The sequence below is a fragment of the Molothrus aeneus genome, unplaced genomic scaffold (assembly GCF_037042795.1).
Source record: "Molothrus aeneus isolate 106 unplaced genomic scaffold, BPBGC_Maene_1.0 scaffold_35, whole genome shotgun sequence".
In the NCBI taxonomy this organism is placed as follows: Eukaryota; Metazoa; Chordata; class Aves; order Passeriformes; family Icteridae; genus Molothrus; species Molothrus aeneus.
The window spans coordinates 2,682,983-2,699,441 of record NW_027099016.1 but is presented as its reverse complement, the minus strand read 5'-3'; the positions used below and the strand labels follow the sequence as shown (position 1 = coordinate 2,699,441).

The 16,459-nt window shown below is 54.7% G+C and overlaps 1 protein-coding gene across 4 annotated transcripts in view; it reads left to right on the top strand.

Moving 5' to 3' along the window:
* Positions 1–11,446, top strand: part of LOC136570651 (class I histocompatibility antigen, F10 alpha chain-like) — a 47,999-nt gene extending 36,553 nt beyond the window's left edge. Inside the window, exons 1-8 of one of the 4 annotated variants that reach the window (XM_066571108.1) lie at positions 7,132–7,237; positions 8,897–9,160; positions 9,429–9,704; positions 10,014–10,286; positions 10,372–10,476; positions 10,575–10,610; positions 10,730–10,762; positions 11,196–11,446. In XM_066571108.1, the coding sequence (XP_066427205.1) occupies positions 7,162–7,237; positions 8,897–9,160; positions 9,429–9,704; positions 10,014–10,286; positions 10,372–10,476; positions 10,575–10,610; positions 10,730–10,762; positions 11,196–11,209 (1,077 nt within the window). In that variant the 5' untranslated portion in view covers positions 7,132–7,161 and the 3' untranslated portion in view covers positions 11,210–11,446. Of the gene's footprint in view, positions 1–7,131; positions 7,238–8,896; positions 9,161–9,428; positions 9,705–10,013; positions 10,287–10,371; positions 10,680–10,729; positions 10,763–11,195 lie in introns of those variants that run through there. The other 3 variants (XM_066571109.1, XM_066571106.1, XM_066571107.1) reach the window with 3 other exon arrangements.
* Positions 11,447–16,459: the final 5,013 nt, after the last annotated feature.

Here is a 16,459-nt window from a genome sequence, read left to right as displayed (position 1 = left end):
CAAAGCACCAACAATTAGCCCAAGAAAGCTCAGAAACACCAAGATTCACCCCCGAGAAAATCGTGGATCCCAATCCCCTGTCACCTGCTGCATGTGGGGGGGGCAACGCTCCTGGGGCTGGGGTCAGAGGCTGCAGATACAGGGAGAGGTGCAACCTTGTGCTGCTTCCTCTTCCTGTTCCTCCTCCGGTGTCCCCACTCTTCCTCCCACTCCTCTTCCTCCTGCTATTCCTCCTCTTCCTCCTGCTATTCCTCCTTCTCCTGCACAATCCCACCTTCTCCTCCCACGTGCAGCATTTGACCTTTTTGTTCCTCAACCCTGCTTCTCCTTCCCTTCTCCTCCTGCCCCAGGCCCAGCACCCGCTGCCGGCTCCCTCTTGCCCCCAAACCCACAGCATCCCACGGCAGGGGCAGGGATGGAGCTGGGGCAGGTCGGGCTGGGGCAGCGCTGGGCTCTCGGCCGCTCCCGCCCGCACTCGGTCCCCACTGCAGCCGCTCCCGCCAGGACAGCGCGGGGGGGCCCGGCCTTGGCGCTGCCCCACTCCCACCTCCCCAAATTCCGCTCGCGGGGGGCGCTGGGGCCGAGGGGGGCGCTGGGCGCAGGTGGGGAACGCTGAGAGCTGCGGGTCTGCCTGGCAACTGATGAGTCATCAGAGCCGCGTGCTCTGATTGGCTGAGCGCTGCCTGAGGGCTGGGGCTGCAGCAAGGGGGGGACACACAGCTCCAGGGGGGATATCCCACAAACGCGGGATCCCCATGAAAGGAAGAGGAGGAAAGCGTCTTTACAAACAGATGCTGTGAATCTGATTAAAGATAGGGCCAGGGACTTGGACACAAGAAAGTGACAGGAGAAGCCATCAGCTTCAGAAAATGTTATTAACTGATGACACAGACTGCTGCTCAGCCAAGGTCCTGCCAAATTCATGAACTTCGAGAAGAACAAAGACTTCACAGAGTCATGAATATCGTTCACTATATAAAAGTGGGGAGCATATTAAGGGGGTATGTGGTAGGTGGATTGGGAAGTCTGTACTTCTCAAGCACTACAGCCAATGCAGAAAGGGAAAGGGAGATGTGGCCAGGAAAATTAGGATGAAAAGGCAGCTGTGTCCTCCAAGAACTGGACAGACCCCGTGGGAAATGTCTCATGGCCATTCCCATTTTTCTAGGAATGAAATTACTTTTACAGGACTCCTCTGTCTGCTTTGTGGACAGAATCCTCTGGTGACGTCAATTTTTCCACACACCTTGGGACTCGTCTGGAATTCCTTCCACCGTCTGGGGCAGCGGGCAGTGAGTGCAGCTGAAGGTGCCTCACCCAGTTTGGGTGATCGGCCCCCTTGGGGGCGGCAGCACCGGGGACTGATTGGGTACCTGAGAGTGACCAGGAGACAGACGAGTGACACATCAGGGGGGCTGTGAAGAGTCAGCAGGGAGAGAGCACTGAAAATCTCATCAGTGAGTGCACTGGGATCTTTGGGGAGTGAGCACGGCAGGGCACCCATGGAGACAGAAAAGGGAAAGCCAGGAAGGGGTCCTGTGCCAAAGGGATGATGATCCCAAAATATCTCTGAAGGGTCCCTTGGGAGAAGGTTGAGGTAGATTGCACACTCCCTCAGAGGCAATTAAGGACTTGGACACCCAGGGGGGCAATAAGAGAAGTGGAGAAGGGATTTGGACAACAGGGGATGGATGGCATTGGTGTGCTGGGAAGAGACTGGGTGAAGGGGAGTGTGCAGGAATATGGTTAAGGCAGGAAGCAGCAGGAGGAATCTATGTGGGAAGGAAAAGGATGATGAAAAAGAGGAGGAAGAGAAAAATACTCAGAATTTGGATGTTTTTCAGCAGGGTCTTATCCTCAACATTTGCCAGCTGATCATTTGTATCCCCGGTTTCCCGGAGAGGAAAACAAGGAGGTCAGGGTTTCAGGGGGTTTCTCTGTGGGGGGCAGCGGCAGCACCGGGCGCAGAGGTGCGGGACCGGGAGCACGGGCTGGGGGCCTGGGGGGAGCTGCGGGGCCGGGCCGGGGCTGTGGGGCAGCCGGGGCTCAGCGCCGGGCGCTGCCTGACCCCACCAGCCCCGGGCAGGGCCGGCAGTGGCCCCCGGCCCCCAGGAGGCTGCGGGACGCCCCGGCCGCTGCCCGGCCCCGTGGAGCTGCCGGCCCTGCCCGCCGGGGGGCGCCTTTGGACACTGCGGCAGGACAGGGAGCGGCTCTGGGATACGGGCTGGGGAGGGCACCCTGAGCACAGGGACGACGAGCAAGGAACACCTGGGAAATGTGGATTATACATTTTAGCATGGAGATTGTCTTTTAAGGATTTTGTTAGGGTTACTGGAGATACAAATGATTTTGCAGAAAGCTCAGCAGCTGTCAAAGGATGAGCACCCACAGGCACTGAGGGGGGCTGCAGGAGGGGTAGAAGAAGGCCCTGCAGCACTTGGGCACAAAGGCCCAGCAGGTGAGTGCAAGAAGGGAGCAGCAAAAGGCCAAGCTGAAGGCAAAGGCCAGGGCAGAGTTCCTACAGCCCCTGAGGGATCAACCCCAGGGCCCAAGGGGGCCCCAGCACCCAGGGCACGGGCTCGGCCACAAGCACCCGGCAGAGGCATTGCCCTCCTCGGCAGGGGACAGCCCACCCAAACAGCCCCTGGCAAGGAATCAGGGCTCCAGCTGCAGGGCACAAGGACACTGCAAGCACAGACAGCAGCACCCTCAGGACCAGCAAGTCCACCCCTTGATGGACATGGATTGGCAGGGCTGTCACAGCTCCCATCACACCAGGGACCCTCCACACTGGAGCCCTTGAGAACATGCAGGTGGGTCTGCATTGAGAGGAGGCCTCTCCTGATGGACACAGGGGCCTCTCAATCCACTCTGAATCTTAGACCCAAGGCGGAAAAAATGCTAGAAATATGTTTGATTAGTGAGGGGATATGTGGAAAAGAGGAGTGATTTTATTCAACCACTGTTAGCAGATCTGGGAGATGGATTTGAAATGCATGAATTTTTATTTGCTCCTAATTGTTATCATGATTTACTGGCAAGGGATTTGATTCCTAAACTGGGAACGCAAATTAATTTTATAAAAGGTGATACAGAGGCCAGTTCTGTTGTACCTCTGTGTCAAATGTCTGTCTGGGCCTGCACTGCCACAGCTGCTGGGGAACAACACGGCACAATTCCACTCTGGGGCTCAGTTACACTCACACACTGGGCTGGCTGGAATAAGATTACACCATGAGAATGTTGTTTCTAATTAATGCTACTTTGATATTGTCAGTTAGGTTTGGGCCAGGGGTGTGAGAATCAATTTTTATTCTCTGCAGAAGAAGTAGAAAAAATCTTTATTGCTTTGGATTCTTTTTCTCATGTGTTTGTATGGTTGTTGGAATTGCAAAATTTTGGTCTGGGTTTTCTGGTGTTGACCTTCAGGCTGCATTTTGCAAAACTAGAAGAGCTTTAAAGGTGACCCTATAACTGATTAACAGTTAATAGAACACTCTTCAAAAAAACCACTAAAAATTAAAAATACCCCAAACCCTGGCTTTTGGGGTGGGGCGCATATGAGTCATGCTCTGGAAGAGAAGCTTCATTGCAGGCAGCCCGCAGAGGAGCTTTAGAAATGCAAATGAACACTGCTGGGCAAAGCCTGGACAATGTACCTGGGTCTCTTGCCTGGGGCAGGAGTTGGGCTGATTCCCTCTGCCCCTCACCCCAAGCTCTGCCTGCTTGCACTGATGGAATTTGCACAGCTCAAGGCAGAGCCCAGGGTGAGGATATCTGACCCTGCAACAGAAACGGGCGAAGCTGCAAAGGGAAACAGCAAATGGAGAATGTTGTGAAATCTTCACTATAAATAAATGGGGGGGAATCATCCCTCTGCCCACTCCAACATGTGCGGTCACTGTCTGTGTTATATAGGGTGTATTAGAGCACTGAAATGTTCTTGCTACCACAAGTTCAGGGAAATCAGTTTGGAATCCAAGTATTTGATGATTAAATTAGAGAAAAGCATCAATTGATGCAGTCTTGGCTGAAGGGAGCGCCCAAAAATGGAGAAAAGATGAACGGCCAGCAGAACAAATCCTACAACACCATGCACCAGCCCCTGGGAACCCAAACCAATTCATATCAGGAGCCACAGAACCCATTTCTCATTTCAATGGCATCATTAGATTACAAACTGCCCTGGGAATAACCAACCAGACAGCTCCAGCTCCTGACCTTCCTGCTGAGCAATCCACTGAAATGAGGAACACAACATTTCACCATGGGATGGGATCAGATTACCTTCCAGCAGAAAAAAGAGGATTTTCTGGAAAATTCAATAACTCAAACTGCTGTTTGCAAAAAGATGATAAAGGAAAAGTGGTGAAACAGATAACAAAGGAAACAAGAAAGCAGCTCATGCACCAATGCAAACGTGGAAAGGATGGGAATGGGACACGGTTTCGTGGTTCCCTGGCAGTCCATGGGTTAAACGAATGCTGTTTCTGCTCTGATGTGCTACAGCAACTCTCACCTTTTTCCCCTGCTCCACACCTTGAGAGTGCAGCTCATTCAGCAGCTGAGCGAGGGGATGCAGGTGGCAGCCAGGCCTCCTGATCCAGAAACGGCTACAGAAGGGCAGGGAATGAGGGCACTGAGAATAATCTCGGAAGCAAAGAGGACCCAGGAAGAAAAAACAGTCAATGAGTCCATCTGCTTGGAGATAGGGCCAGGGATTCCTAGATAAGGAAGTAATGGGAGAACCCATCAGATTCAGAAAATGTTACTAATTGACACAGACTGCTGCTCAAAGTCCCCTTAGATTCCTGAACTTCCAGCAGAACAAAGACTTAACAGAGCCGTGAATATCGGCTGTTCTACAAAAGTGGGGGTGCACATTAACGAGGACATGCAGTTGGGGGATCGGGAGGTCTGAGCCTTCCAAGTACCTCAGCCAGTGGGCAAAGGGAAAGGGAAATGAGGCCGGGAAAATGAGGATAAAAAGGAGGCTGCGAACTACAACAATGGCAGAGAGCGCACGGCAAATGCCCCACGGCCTCTCCCTCTGCTCAGCAATAAAGTCACTTGTACAGGACTCCTCTGTCTCCTCGGGGCACAGAAACCTCCGGCCACGTCAATTTCCCCGCACAGCCCCGGGCACGGGGCAGCCGCCTCTGTCCCAGCCACAGCAACCGGGCCGAGCCAGCGCTGCTCCGGCAGCGGCTCCTGCCGAGGCAGCGGCCGCAAGGAGACCGCGGGCAGCCGCTCCCGCAGCGCCCTCACGCCAGCGGCAACACGCGCCGGACACGGCACAACGAACCCGCCTGAGCCCCCTGCCGCCCCCGAGACCCGCAGCGAGCCCCGAGCCCCCGCACAACCCAGCGCGGCTCCCACCTGCGCTGCGGCCGCCTCCCAGCTCCGCCGCCGCTGCCGCCTCACCGGTGGGTCCCGGTCACCCCCTGGATGATCCCGGTCACTCCCAGTATGTTCAGAATCACTCCCGGTAGGATCCCAGTTGCCCCCAACATGGTCCCAGTGGTCCCAGTCATGCCCTGTATGGTTCCTTTCACTCTCAGTCCCTCTCGGTAAGAGCCCAGTGGGGCCCCAGGTCACTTCCAGTATGAGCCCAGTCACACCTTACCCGATGCCATTTGCCCCTGCTGTGGTCCCAGTTGCTCCCAGTATAAGTCCAGTCACCTCCAGTACGATCCCAGTTACTCCCAGACACTCCCAGTACTATGCCAGTGACTCCAAGTGTGACCCCATTGTCGCAGACATCTTTCATGAAAAATCCTTTCTTAGGATTTTTCCTTGTGACAAGCTGCAGTTCAGCAACCAAAGTAAACAATGGTTATCTGCTGCTGTGGAATGCAACAGGTGATTGGTCTCCTGTGGGTGTTTGGATTTCTTGACCACTCATGGCAGAGCTGGCTCTTGCTCTGTCTGAGACACAGATCTTTGTTATTCCTTCTTTTCTATTCTTAGCTTAGCTAGCTGCTGAAGAAACTTTTCCTTTCTATTGCTTTTTAGTATAGTCTTAATGTAACATATATCATAAAATAATAAATCAAGCCTTCTGATCATGGAGTCAACATTCTCGTCTCTTCTTCATCCTGAAAACCCTTGTGACCACAGTCACACCCCATCAGTCCCAGTATGAACCTAGTATGACCCCAGCATAGGCCAGCTGCTCCCAGTATGATCCCAGTTGCTCCCTGCATTATTCCAGTTTCTCCTCTTCACCCCTACTACAGACCTGATCACTGCCAGTATGATTCCAGTCAGTCCCAGGATGATCCAAACCATTCCCAGTCCCTCCCAGTACATCTCAATTGTCCCCTGCGTGCTCCCAGTTGCTCCCAGTAGCCCCCAGTGTGGTCCCAGTATATCCCAGTATGATCCCTGGTGCCCCAGTTCTGCTTCCAGTGGGTTCTTTTCCCAGTCTGTCCCAGTCTGTCCCAGTCCTTCCCCAGCAGCTGCTGCCATTTCCCAGATTCTGCCCCCCTCACCCCATTCCCAGGCACTGGGATCCCCCTGCACCCCCTTATCCTGCACCAACACCCCCTGCACCCCCTTATCCTGCACCAACACCCCCTGCACCCCCTTTCCCGGGTATCCTCCTCTCCCAGCCCCTGGATCCCCCGTTTCCGGGACCCCGGGGACCCCCGGGCCCTCATTCCCGGCCAGCCCGGGCACCTCAGCCCCAGCCTCCTTTTGCTGGGAAACCCGGCCTGGGCACGGGGCTCTGCGGCCGCTCTGGGATTTATGATCCCCCAGAAGAAAGGGAGAGAACAGCAGAGGGAGGGAGAGAAGGAGATTGGGAATCAGGGATCGGCTCCCAGCGCCCAGGCCTGCTCCGCCGGGGGTGGGACCCGCACCCGCAGGAAAAATTGGCTCCGCTGTTCCCGATGCTTGCCCGGCTTTGGGCCGAGCCCAGCGGGGTCCGGGCAGAGTTTGAGCGCAGGGCCGGGAGTTCAGCACAGCCCGGCCCGGGGGTCCCGCAGGGCGCGGCCCTGGAGGGTCCCAGACGGATCCCCGAGGGATCCAGAGGGGTGCCAGGAGGGGATCCAGGTGAATTCCTGGAATTCGCCCTTTCCCCCTCCCCCGCGCTCCCTCGAGCACTTTCGCTTTCGCGTCTCTCCAGCTGCGCCACAGCCGCGATCGGGGTCGGCTGCGATGGCTCCAGCGCTGGGGCTGGGGGTGCTCTGGGGGCTCCTGGGGCTCCTGGGGAACCCAGGGTGTGCGACCAAAGGTGAGCGGGACCCCCCGAAACCGGGACCCCCCTAAACCGCAATTCCCGGGCACCGGTAACCCTCTGAACTTCCATTTCCGGGCACCGAGCACCCTCTAAACCTCCATTCCCGGGCAGGGAACCCCGCTGAACCCCCATTTTGGGTCCTGTGACCCCCCTCAATCACCTTCTCCACCATCGGGACCCCCCTGTACGCCTTTATCTGGAACCGGGACCCCCCTGTACCCCCATTTCTGGGCAGGAAAACCCCCCTGAACCCCCGTTCCTGAGCACGCGGACCCCCTTGAGCGCCCATTTCTGGCCACCCAGACCCCCCTGTGCCCCCTTTGGCAGCACCGGGACCCCCTTGTTCGCCCTCATCTGGCACCAGGACCCCCTGAACCCCCATTTCTGGTCACGGGAGCCCCCGGAACCCTCATTTTGGGGCACCGGGAACCCCTTGAACCCGGAATTCCGGGAAGGAAACTCCCCCTGAACCCGCATTCCTCGGCACGGAAACCCTCTGAACCCCAATTTTCGGGCACCGGGACCCCCCTGCTCCCCCTAATCCGGCACTGGGATTCCCCGCATCCCCGTCAGTGCTCTGGGACCCCCTGCACCCCCATTCCCGGCCATCCCGCCCTTCCCAGATCCCAGACCCGCCCCTTTCCTCGGCTTTTGCACCCCCAGATCTCCCAAATTCCTGTGTCGCCCCCATTCTCCATTCCTGGCGCTTCCTGGAAGGGGTTCCAGGGGTTCCCCGAGGGTCCCCCGGGGGTCCCAGGGGCTCGCAGCGACGATCCAGTGGGATCCAGATGAATTCCCTGGAATTCCCCTTTTCCCCGTCTCGCTTTCGCGTCTCCCAAGCTGCGTCCCCGGGATCCGCCCGCCTCTCCCAGCCCCAGAGCCCCCTTTCCGTGACCCAGGGACCCCCTGGAGCCCCATTCCTGCCTTTCCCAGCTCCCAGACCCCACTGCCCACAGCACCGGGGACCCCTGGATCCCCTTTGGTGGGCACAGGGACCCCCTGGATCCCCCATCCCGCCTCTCCCAGTCCCTTCCTGGAACCTTGGACCCTTCCTGGCTCTCCTGGTTCTGCTTCCTGATCCTTGGACATCCCCAGCGGGTCCAGGAGGGTCCGTGGGTGGTTGTGGAGGTTCCAGGGGGGATTCTGGGCTCTAAGACTGCCCTGAATTTCCAGTCCTGGATCCTCCTGCACCCCCTTATCCTGCACCAATCCACCCCTGCACCCCCTTTCTCCTCTTTCCTGCCTTCGCCCATCCCCAGACCCCTCTTTTCCTTGTCCCTGAGACCCCCTGGACCCCCATTCCTGCTTTTCTCAGCCCCCAGCCTCCCCTTTCTTCTCCATCAAGGACCCTCAAGATTTCTATTCCCAGGTCCTCCCACCTTGTGACCCCTTTCCTGGGCACAAGGATCCCCTGGAGCCCCCATCCCACCTCTCCCAGTCCCTGTATCCCTTTTTCCATAACCCTGGAACCTCCTGAGCCCCCATTCCTGGACACCAGGACCCCCTGCAGACCCTTTCCTGTCCATCCCACCTCTCCCACCCTGCACACCCTTTCCTCGGCCCCAGGATCCCCAAACCCCTTCCCAGCTCTGCCAGTTCCCCTTTCATTGATCCATGATCTCCTCAACCCCCCCAAATCTCTGTGTCCCCCAGTTCTCCACTCCCTGCATTACCTGGAAGTGGCAGTGTCAGAGCCCAGCCCGGGGATCCCCCAGTTCATGTCCATTGGGTACCTGGATGGGATCCCCTTCGCACGCTACGACAGCAAGCAGGGCCGGGCAGAGCCGCTGACGCAGTGGATGAAGGATGGAGTCGAGCCGGAATATTGGGAGGGGGGGACCGAGATCAATGTGAGGAACCAGCACATCAGTGCCAGGGACCTGGAGACACTGCGGGAGCGATACAACCAGAGCGGGGGTGAGTGGGGGGAGCTGTGGGGCTGGAATGGGATCTGTGGGGACAGGTTGGGATCCATGGGGTTGAGTTGTAGATCCATGGGGCTGGGATGGGATCTGTGGATTTGGGATTGGATCCATGGAGCTGGGATTTGGATCCATGGGGCTGGGATGTGGATTCATGGGGCTCCAAGGGGCTGGGATGAGGCTCTGTGGGTCTCCATCAGACTCTGGGGCTCTGTGGGTCTGGGACACAATTCCATGGGTCTCTGTGGGTGCAATCCCCCCAGGTCTCCATACAAAATTGCGAGTTTATGGCTGTGACCTCCTGTCCGATGGGAGTGTCCAGGGATCTGAGCGGTACAGCTACGATGGACGGGATTTCATCTCCTTTGACCTCGGATCCGGGAGATTTGTGGCGGCCGACAGCGCTGCTGAGATCACCAGGAGGCGCTGGGAAGAGGAAGGGACCATGGCTGAGGCACAGACGAATTACCTGAAGCACGAATGCCCAGAATGGCTCCGGAAATACGTCGGGTACGGGCAGAAGGAGGTGGAGCGCAAAGGTGGGAGCAGAATTCCTGTGGGGATTAGGGATTTGGGAATGGAGGGCTTGGGAACACAATAATTCCTGTGGGAATTCCATGGGTAGATCTCACCTCCATGCCATTCCTATGAAATTCCATGATCAGATTTCACTCCCATCCCATTCCCATGGAATTTCATGGGCAGATCTTGCCCCCATCCCATTCCCATGGAATTCCGTGGTCAGATCTCCCCTCCATCCCACTCCAGTGGGAATTCCATGGTCAGATCTCGCCCCAGTCCCATTTCCATGGAATTCCACGGATGTCTATCACCGTTATCCATTCCAGAGCCCCCTGATGTCCACGTGTCCGGAAGAGAGGAACACAGGACGCTGATCCTGTCCTGCCATGCGTACGGATTCTACCCCAACACAATCGCAGTCAGCTGGATGAAGGGGGGTGAAACCTTGGATCAGGAGACGGAGTGGGGCGGGATTGTTCCCAACAGCGATGGCACCTTCCACACCTGGGCCAGGATCGAGGCGCTGCCGGAGGAGCGGGAGCAGTACCAGTGCAGGGTGGAGCATCCCGGAATGCCAGAGCCCGGGATCTTCGCTTGGGGTGAGGCTGGGAATGTGGGGATTGGGAATTTGGAATTCCCAAACGGGGATTCCCCTCCCCCTCCTCACTATCCCGCGTTTCCCAGAGCCGACATCTGGCGGGAATCTCTCCATGGTGGTCGCTGTGTCCGTCATCGCTGCCATCCTCATGCTCATCTTCATCGGATTCGGCGTCTGGAAGCTCCAATCCGGTAACACACGGGATGGGGGTCGGGAAGGGACACGGATCCACCCGGCACCGTTCTGGGAATCCTGTGCCACCGATGCTGGTCCCACTTTGTTTTCACAGGGAGGAGGGACAGGAATGGATACAACCCGGCAGCCAGTGAGTTCCAATGGCGGATCCAGCTCTGGATCCCCTCTGTGTGGATCCCAGGATGGATCCTGGGGTTAATCCCAGTGTGTGATCCATGCTGGAATCTCATGGATCTTCTCTTTCTGCAGGAAAAGACATGGGAACCAATGGCTTGAGCACAGGTACAGAGCAGGATCAGGGTGGGATTCCAGAGGAGGATTGGGGCAGGATGGATGGACTGGGATCAAGGAGGGATTCTGGATCAGAGCAGGGTCCAGAGTCAGATCAGGGGGAATTGTAGAGTGGGATTTGGGCTGGATTCTGGAGCAGGATCAGGAGGGATGGAATGGAGCAGGATCAGGTTGGGATTCCAGAGAAGGATTGGGGCAGGATAGATGGGGCGGAATGGGGTGGGATGGATGGATGGAGCAGGGCTGGGGCAGAATGGATGGAGTGGGAACAGGTGGGATGGATGGAGCAGGATTGCAGCGTGACTGGGGGGGGGTCAGGTGGGATTCTGGAGCAGCTCCTGCTCTCCATGGGCTCCAGCCAGGTCCATCCTGTGGAATGGGGACAGGGACAGGGTGACACTGTGACCCTCTCTCATCCTGGCAGGAATCAGTGCCTGAGCGATCCATGGAGCTGGATCCTGCCCCTTCCCTCTTCCCGGCAAAGATGAGAGCTGCCAGCAGAGCTCATCCCACTGCTCCCACCCACCCCACAGCTCTTGCTAATGGATCCATTTCCCGTTTTCCAGTGTTTTAAAGGCAAGAACCACAAATAATCACAATGCTTTGCTTCTGGTGTGAAATTATCCTGCTTTGGACAATAAATCCTGCTTGGGGCAATAAATCCGGGTTCCCTCCTCCAGTGTCTGGCAGTTCATCTCTGGGAGCCAGGAATGGGAATGGGGTCACTGGGACAGAGATGGAGACACTGGGAGCAGGGATGGGGACACCAGGACTGGGATGAGGATGCCAGGAGCAGGATGGGGACACCAGGAGCAGGATGGGGACTTGCCAGCCATGCTCCATCCCCCGGGATTCATTTCCCACTCCATGTCCCATGTCCAAGGTGTCCCCAGGAGGGTTTGGCTGCGTTGGGCTCCTGGAGGGGCAGTGCAATGGGGGGAGGGGCCAGGCCAGGCCTCATTGTCCCCAGTGGTCCTTGAGTGTCCCAAAATCAGGGCTCGGGATCTCAGAGAGGTTCCCTGGCCATGACCATGGCCATGACACAAGCACGAGATGGCCATGAGATGAGAATGACCATGAGTGACACAACCCTGAGATGACCATGGGATGACCATGACTGTGACCATGACACAACCACAACCCTGACCATGAGATGATTTGGACCAAGAGATGATCATTGATTGGCCATGGCACAACTGTGGCCTTGAGGTGACCATGTGTCATGGTTTGACACTGGCACAATGCCAGTGCCCCCATGAGGATACCCTCTCCCTGGTAGCTGCTGTGAGATGTGAACAGGAATAAGCAAAGCAGGCTCCTACTTAGGGAAGAAAAGAAAACAGAACTTTATTAACTACACTACAATTACAAATAAAAAGGAACACACACACAAGGAAAATGAAAACCTTACAAATGCATTTCCTCCTCCCCCCACCAAATTTCCAACACAATGCATCTATTCCTCAAATCACCAACTCTCAGTCCAGAACCACCCTTCAGGCAATCAATCCTCAGTTCATCAAGAGGAGAGGAGTCCTTCTTGTACCATGGGCTTCCCCTGGAAACACAGCTGAAGCCTCGTGTGTTTCTGTGTCACTCGTGGCACCGCCCGGAGTGCATCTGCCGTCGTGACCTCTTCCTTTCATGTCCAGTGCTCTCACCACTGAACACGGACCAGAGCTGCTTCTGGGGTTGTCTTTTAAGGATGCTCTGTCCCGATCCAAAACAGGCACAGTCTCACCTTTGGGACACCTGTCCCCACAATCTCTCCTTTGGGACACCTGTCCCCCCCATATTTTTTCACCCCCTGGGGCCGAGGGGCACCAACACTGAACCCTCTTGGTTCTGAGGCATTGCCTCCCCCTAGATGCAGTCTCTGTGTCACAAGGAACATGGTTCTGTCCATGGCTGTACAAAAAGAGTCCAGCAAAAGCCACTCCATCATCTCTTCCCACTAGGATTCTTCTCTATTCTTCCACTACTTCTCACTCACGCAGACCTCTCTCACACTTGCACATTCTTTCCTCATCTTCCATTCTATCTTCTAGGAGAGGTCAATGATCTGTAAAGTTCTCATTCTCCAAAAAGGGGTTAAAAGCTCCTACAAGCGGCCGGCTGAACCCCCCCCTTCTTCTCCGTCCCAGCCGTGCTGCCGGCACAGGCCCATGTTTATCCATGTTTATCCAGTTTCAAGGATACAGTCCCAGGCAGCGGCTCTCTCTCTCTCTTTCTCTGTGTCTCTCAGGGGGGGCTGCCCGATGGCTCCCGGTGTCTCTCTCTCTCTCTTCCACCCTTCCACCCCCGGGCTCAGGCCTACCTCTCCCGGCCACATGGCTTTCCCCTCTCCCTGCCCAGCCAGCAGCTGGGCCGGGGGAGAGACCCGAACTCTTTCCCGCCGGAAACCCAAAAGGGCCCTCCCAGGGGAGAGCTCTGCTTTTAACCCCGTGTTCTCAGAGGCGTGTCCATGTCCTAATGGCCAGGTTAAATGTCAATATTAAAGCCTGAATATCCATTGCCCAAACCCAGCATCCCAAAAAACACATTTCCTGTCAAACCACCACACCATGAAGTGACAATGACATGATCATGAGATGACCATTACAGTGAGATGACCCTGAGCATGAGATGATGGTGATCAGCAAATGACCATGACCATGTGAAGGCCATGAGATGACTGTGACCATGAGATGATCACCACCATATGGCCCAACCACAGCTGAGAGATGGCCATGATAAGATTGTGGCAAATGAGTTGAACATGAGATGATCATAAAATGACCATGACACAACCAGGACCATGGGATGACCATTACAATGAGATGACCATGACTGTGAGATGACCATGAGCATGAGATGATTGTGACCAAGAGATGACCATGAGATGATCAGAACACACCATGGCCATGTGTGATCATGGTCATGACGTGACTGTGAGATGACCATTACAGTGAGATAACCATGAGAATACGGTGATGGTCATCAGGAAATGACCATCACCATGAGATGGCCATGAGATGACCGTGACCATGACACAACCATGATCATAAGATGACCACTACAGTGAGATACAACTGTGACCATGAGATCACCGTGACCATGAGATTATAGTGACCAAGACATGACCACAATGCAACCATGGCCATGTGGTGATCAAGGCCATGAGATCACCATGACTGTGACCATAATACAACCACAACCATGAAATGATCAAGATCATGACAAGATTCAAGAGCTGACCAAGAGATAACCATGACCATGACACAACCACAGATGTAAGATGACCATGATGTGACTGTGGCCATGAGTTGACCATGAGGTAACAATGAGATGACCATGACTGTGAGCATGTGATAACTGTGACCAAAGACCATGAAATGACCACAACACATCATGGCCATGTGGTGATTAAGGCCATGAGATAATTGTGAGATGACCACAATCATGACATGATTATGACCATGAGATGATCATGACCATGGAATACCCATGACTGTGACACAACCATTGCTTTGATGATGTGATTGTGACCATGAGATGACCATGAAATGACCATGAGATGATCATGACTAAATTATGGCCATGGGGTGATCAAGACCATGAGATGACCTTGACCATGCAATGACCATGACACAACCATGACCTTGAGATGACCATTACAGTGAGATGACAGTGAGCATGAGATGATGGTGATCAGGAGATGACCATGCAATGATCATGACACAACCGTGAGCATGAGATGTTTGAGATTAGGAGATGAACACAATATAACCATGTCTATGAAATTATTGTGGCCACAGGTGACCACAACCATGAGATAATGGTGATAAAGAGATGATTATGACCACAAGATGACCATGACCACGAGATGACCATGACCATGAGATGACCATGACCATAACCATGATACTAATTTGACAGAACTATGACCATGACTGTGACCATGACCATGAGATGATGGTAATCAGGAATGATATGAGCATTATGGTGAGTTGACTATGAGCATGAGATGATGGTGATCAGGAATTGACCATGACCATCATGGTGACACCATGAGTGTGATGGTGACACGACTACAACTGTGACATGACCATGAGCATGAGATATTGAGACCAAGAGATGACCATGAGATGACCATGACTATGACCATGACACAACCATGACCATAAGGTGACGAAGAAATGTCCATGACTATGACCATTTTAGAAAGTGTGTTCTCAGAGGCGAAGGGTGGAATGTGGCGGTTTGACAGGAAATGTGTTTTTTGGGATGCTGTGTTTTGGCCAATGGATAGTCAGACTTTAATATTGGCATTTAACCTGGCCATTAGGACATGGACACGCCTCTGAGAACACGGGGTAAAAGCAGGGCTCTCCCCTGGGAGGCTCCTCTTGAGTTCTGGTGAGGAAAGAGTTCGGGTCTCTCCCCCGGCCCAGCTGCTGGCTGGGCAGGGGTAGGGGAAAAGCCATGTGGCCGGGAGAGGTAGGCCTGAGCCCGGGGGTGGAAGGGTGGAAGAGAGAGAGAGAGACACCGGGAGCCATCGGGCAGCCCCCCCTGAGAGACACAGAGAGAGAGAGAGAGAGATAGCCGCTGCCTGGGACTGTAACCTTGAAACTGGATAAACATGGATAAACATGGGCCTGTGCCGGCAGCACGGCTGGGACGGAGAAGAAGGGGGGTTTCAGCCGGCCGCTTGTAGGAGCTTTTAACCACTTTCGGAGAATGAGAACTTTACAGATCATTGACCTCTCCTAGAAGATAGAGTGGAAGATGAGGAGGGAAATGTGCAAGTGTGAGAGAGGTCTGGGAGAGTGAGAAATAGTGGAAGAGTAGAGAAGAATCCTAGTGGGAAGAGATGATGGAGTGGCTTTTGCTGGACTCTTTTTGTACAGCCATGGACAGAACCATGTTCCTTGTGACACAGAGACTGCATCTAGGGGGAGGCAATGCCACAGAACCAAGAGGGTTCAGTGTTGGTGCCCCTCGGCCCCAGGGGGTGAAAAAATATGGGGGGGACAGGTGTCCCAAAGGAGAGATTGTGGGGACAGGTGTCCCAAAGGTGAGACTGTGCCTTTTTTGGATCGGGACAGAGCATCCTTAAAAAAGACAACCCCAGAAGCAGCTCTGGTCCGTGTTCAGTGGTGAGAGCACTGGACATGAAAGGAAGAGGTCACGACGGCAGATGTACTCCGGGCGGTGCCACGAGTGACACGGAAACACACGAGGCTTCAGCTGTGTTTCCAGGGGAAGCCCATGGTACAAGAAGGACTCCTCTCCTCTTGATGAATGAGGATTGATTGTCTGAAGGGTGGTGCTGGACTAAGAGTTGGTGATTTGAGGAATAGATGTATTATGTTGGAAATTTGGTGGGGGGAGGAGGAAATGTATTTGTAAGGTTTTCATTTTCCCTGTGTGTGTGTTCCTTTTTATCCATAGTTGTAGTGTAGTTAATAAAGTTTTGTTTTCTTTCTTCCCTAAGTAGGAGCCTGCTTTGCTTATTCCTGGTCACATCTCACAGCAGCTACCAGGGAGAGGGTATCCTCATGGGGGCACTGGCATTGTGCCAGTGTCAAACCATGACACCATGACATAACAATGACTGTGAGATGACCATGGCCGTGAGGAATTGTGACCAAGAAATGACCACAACATGACCATGACCATAACATGATCCTGACCATGAGATGACCA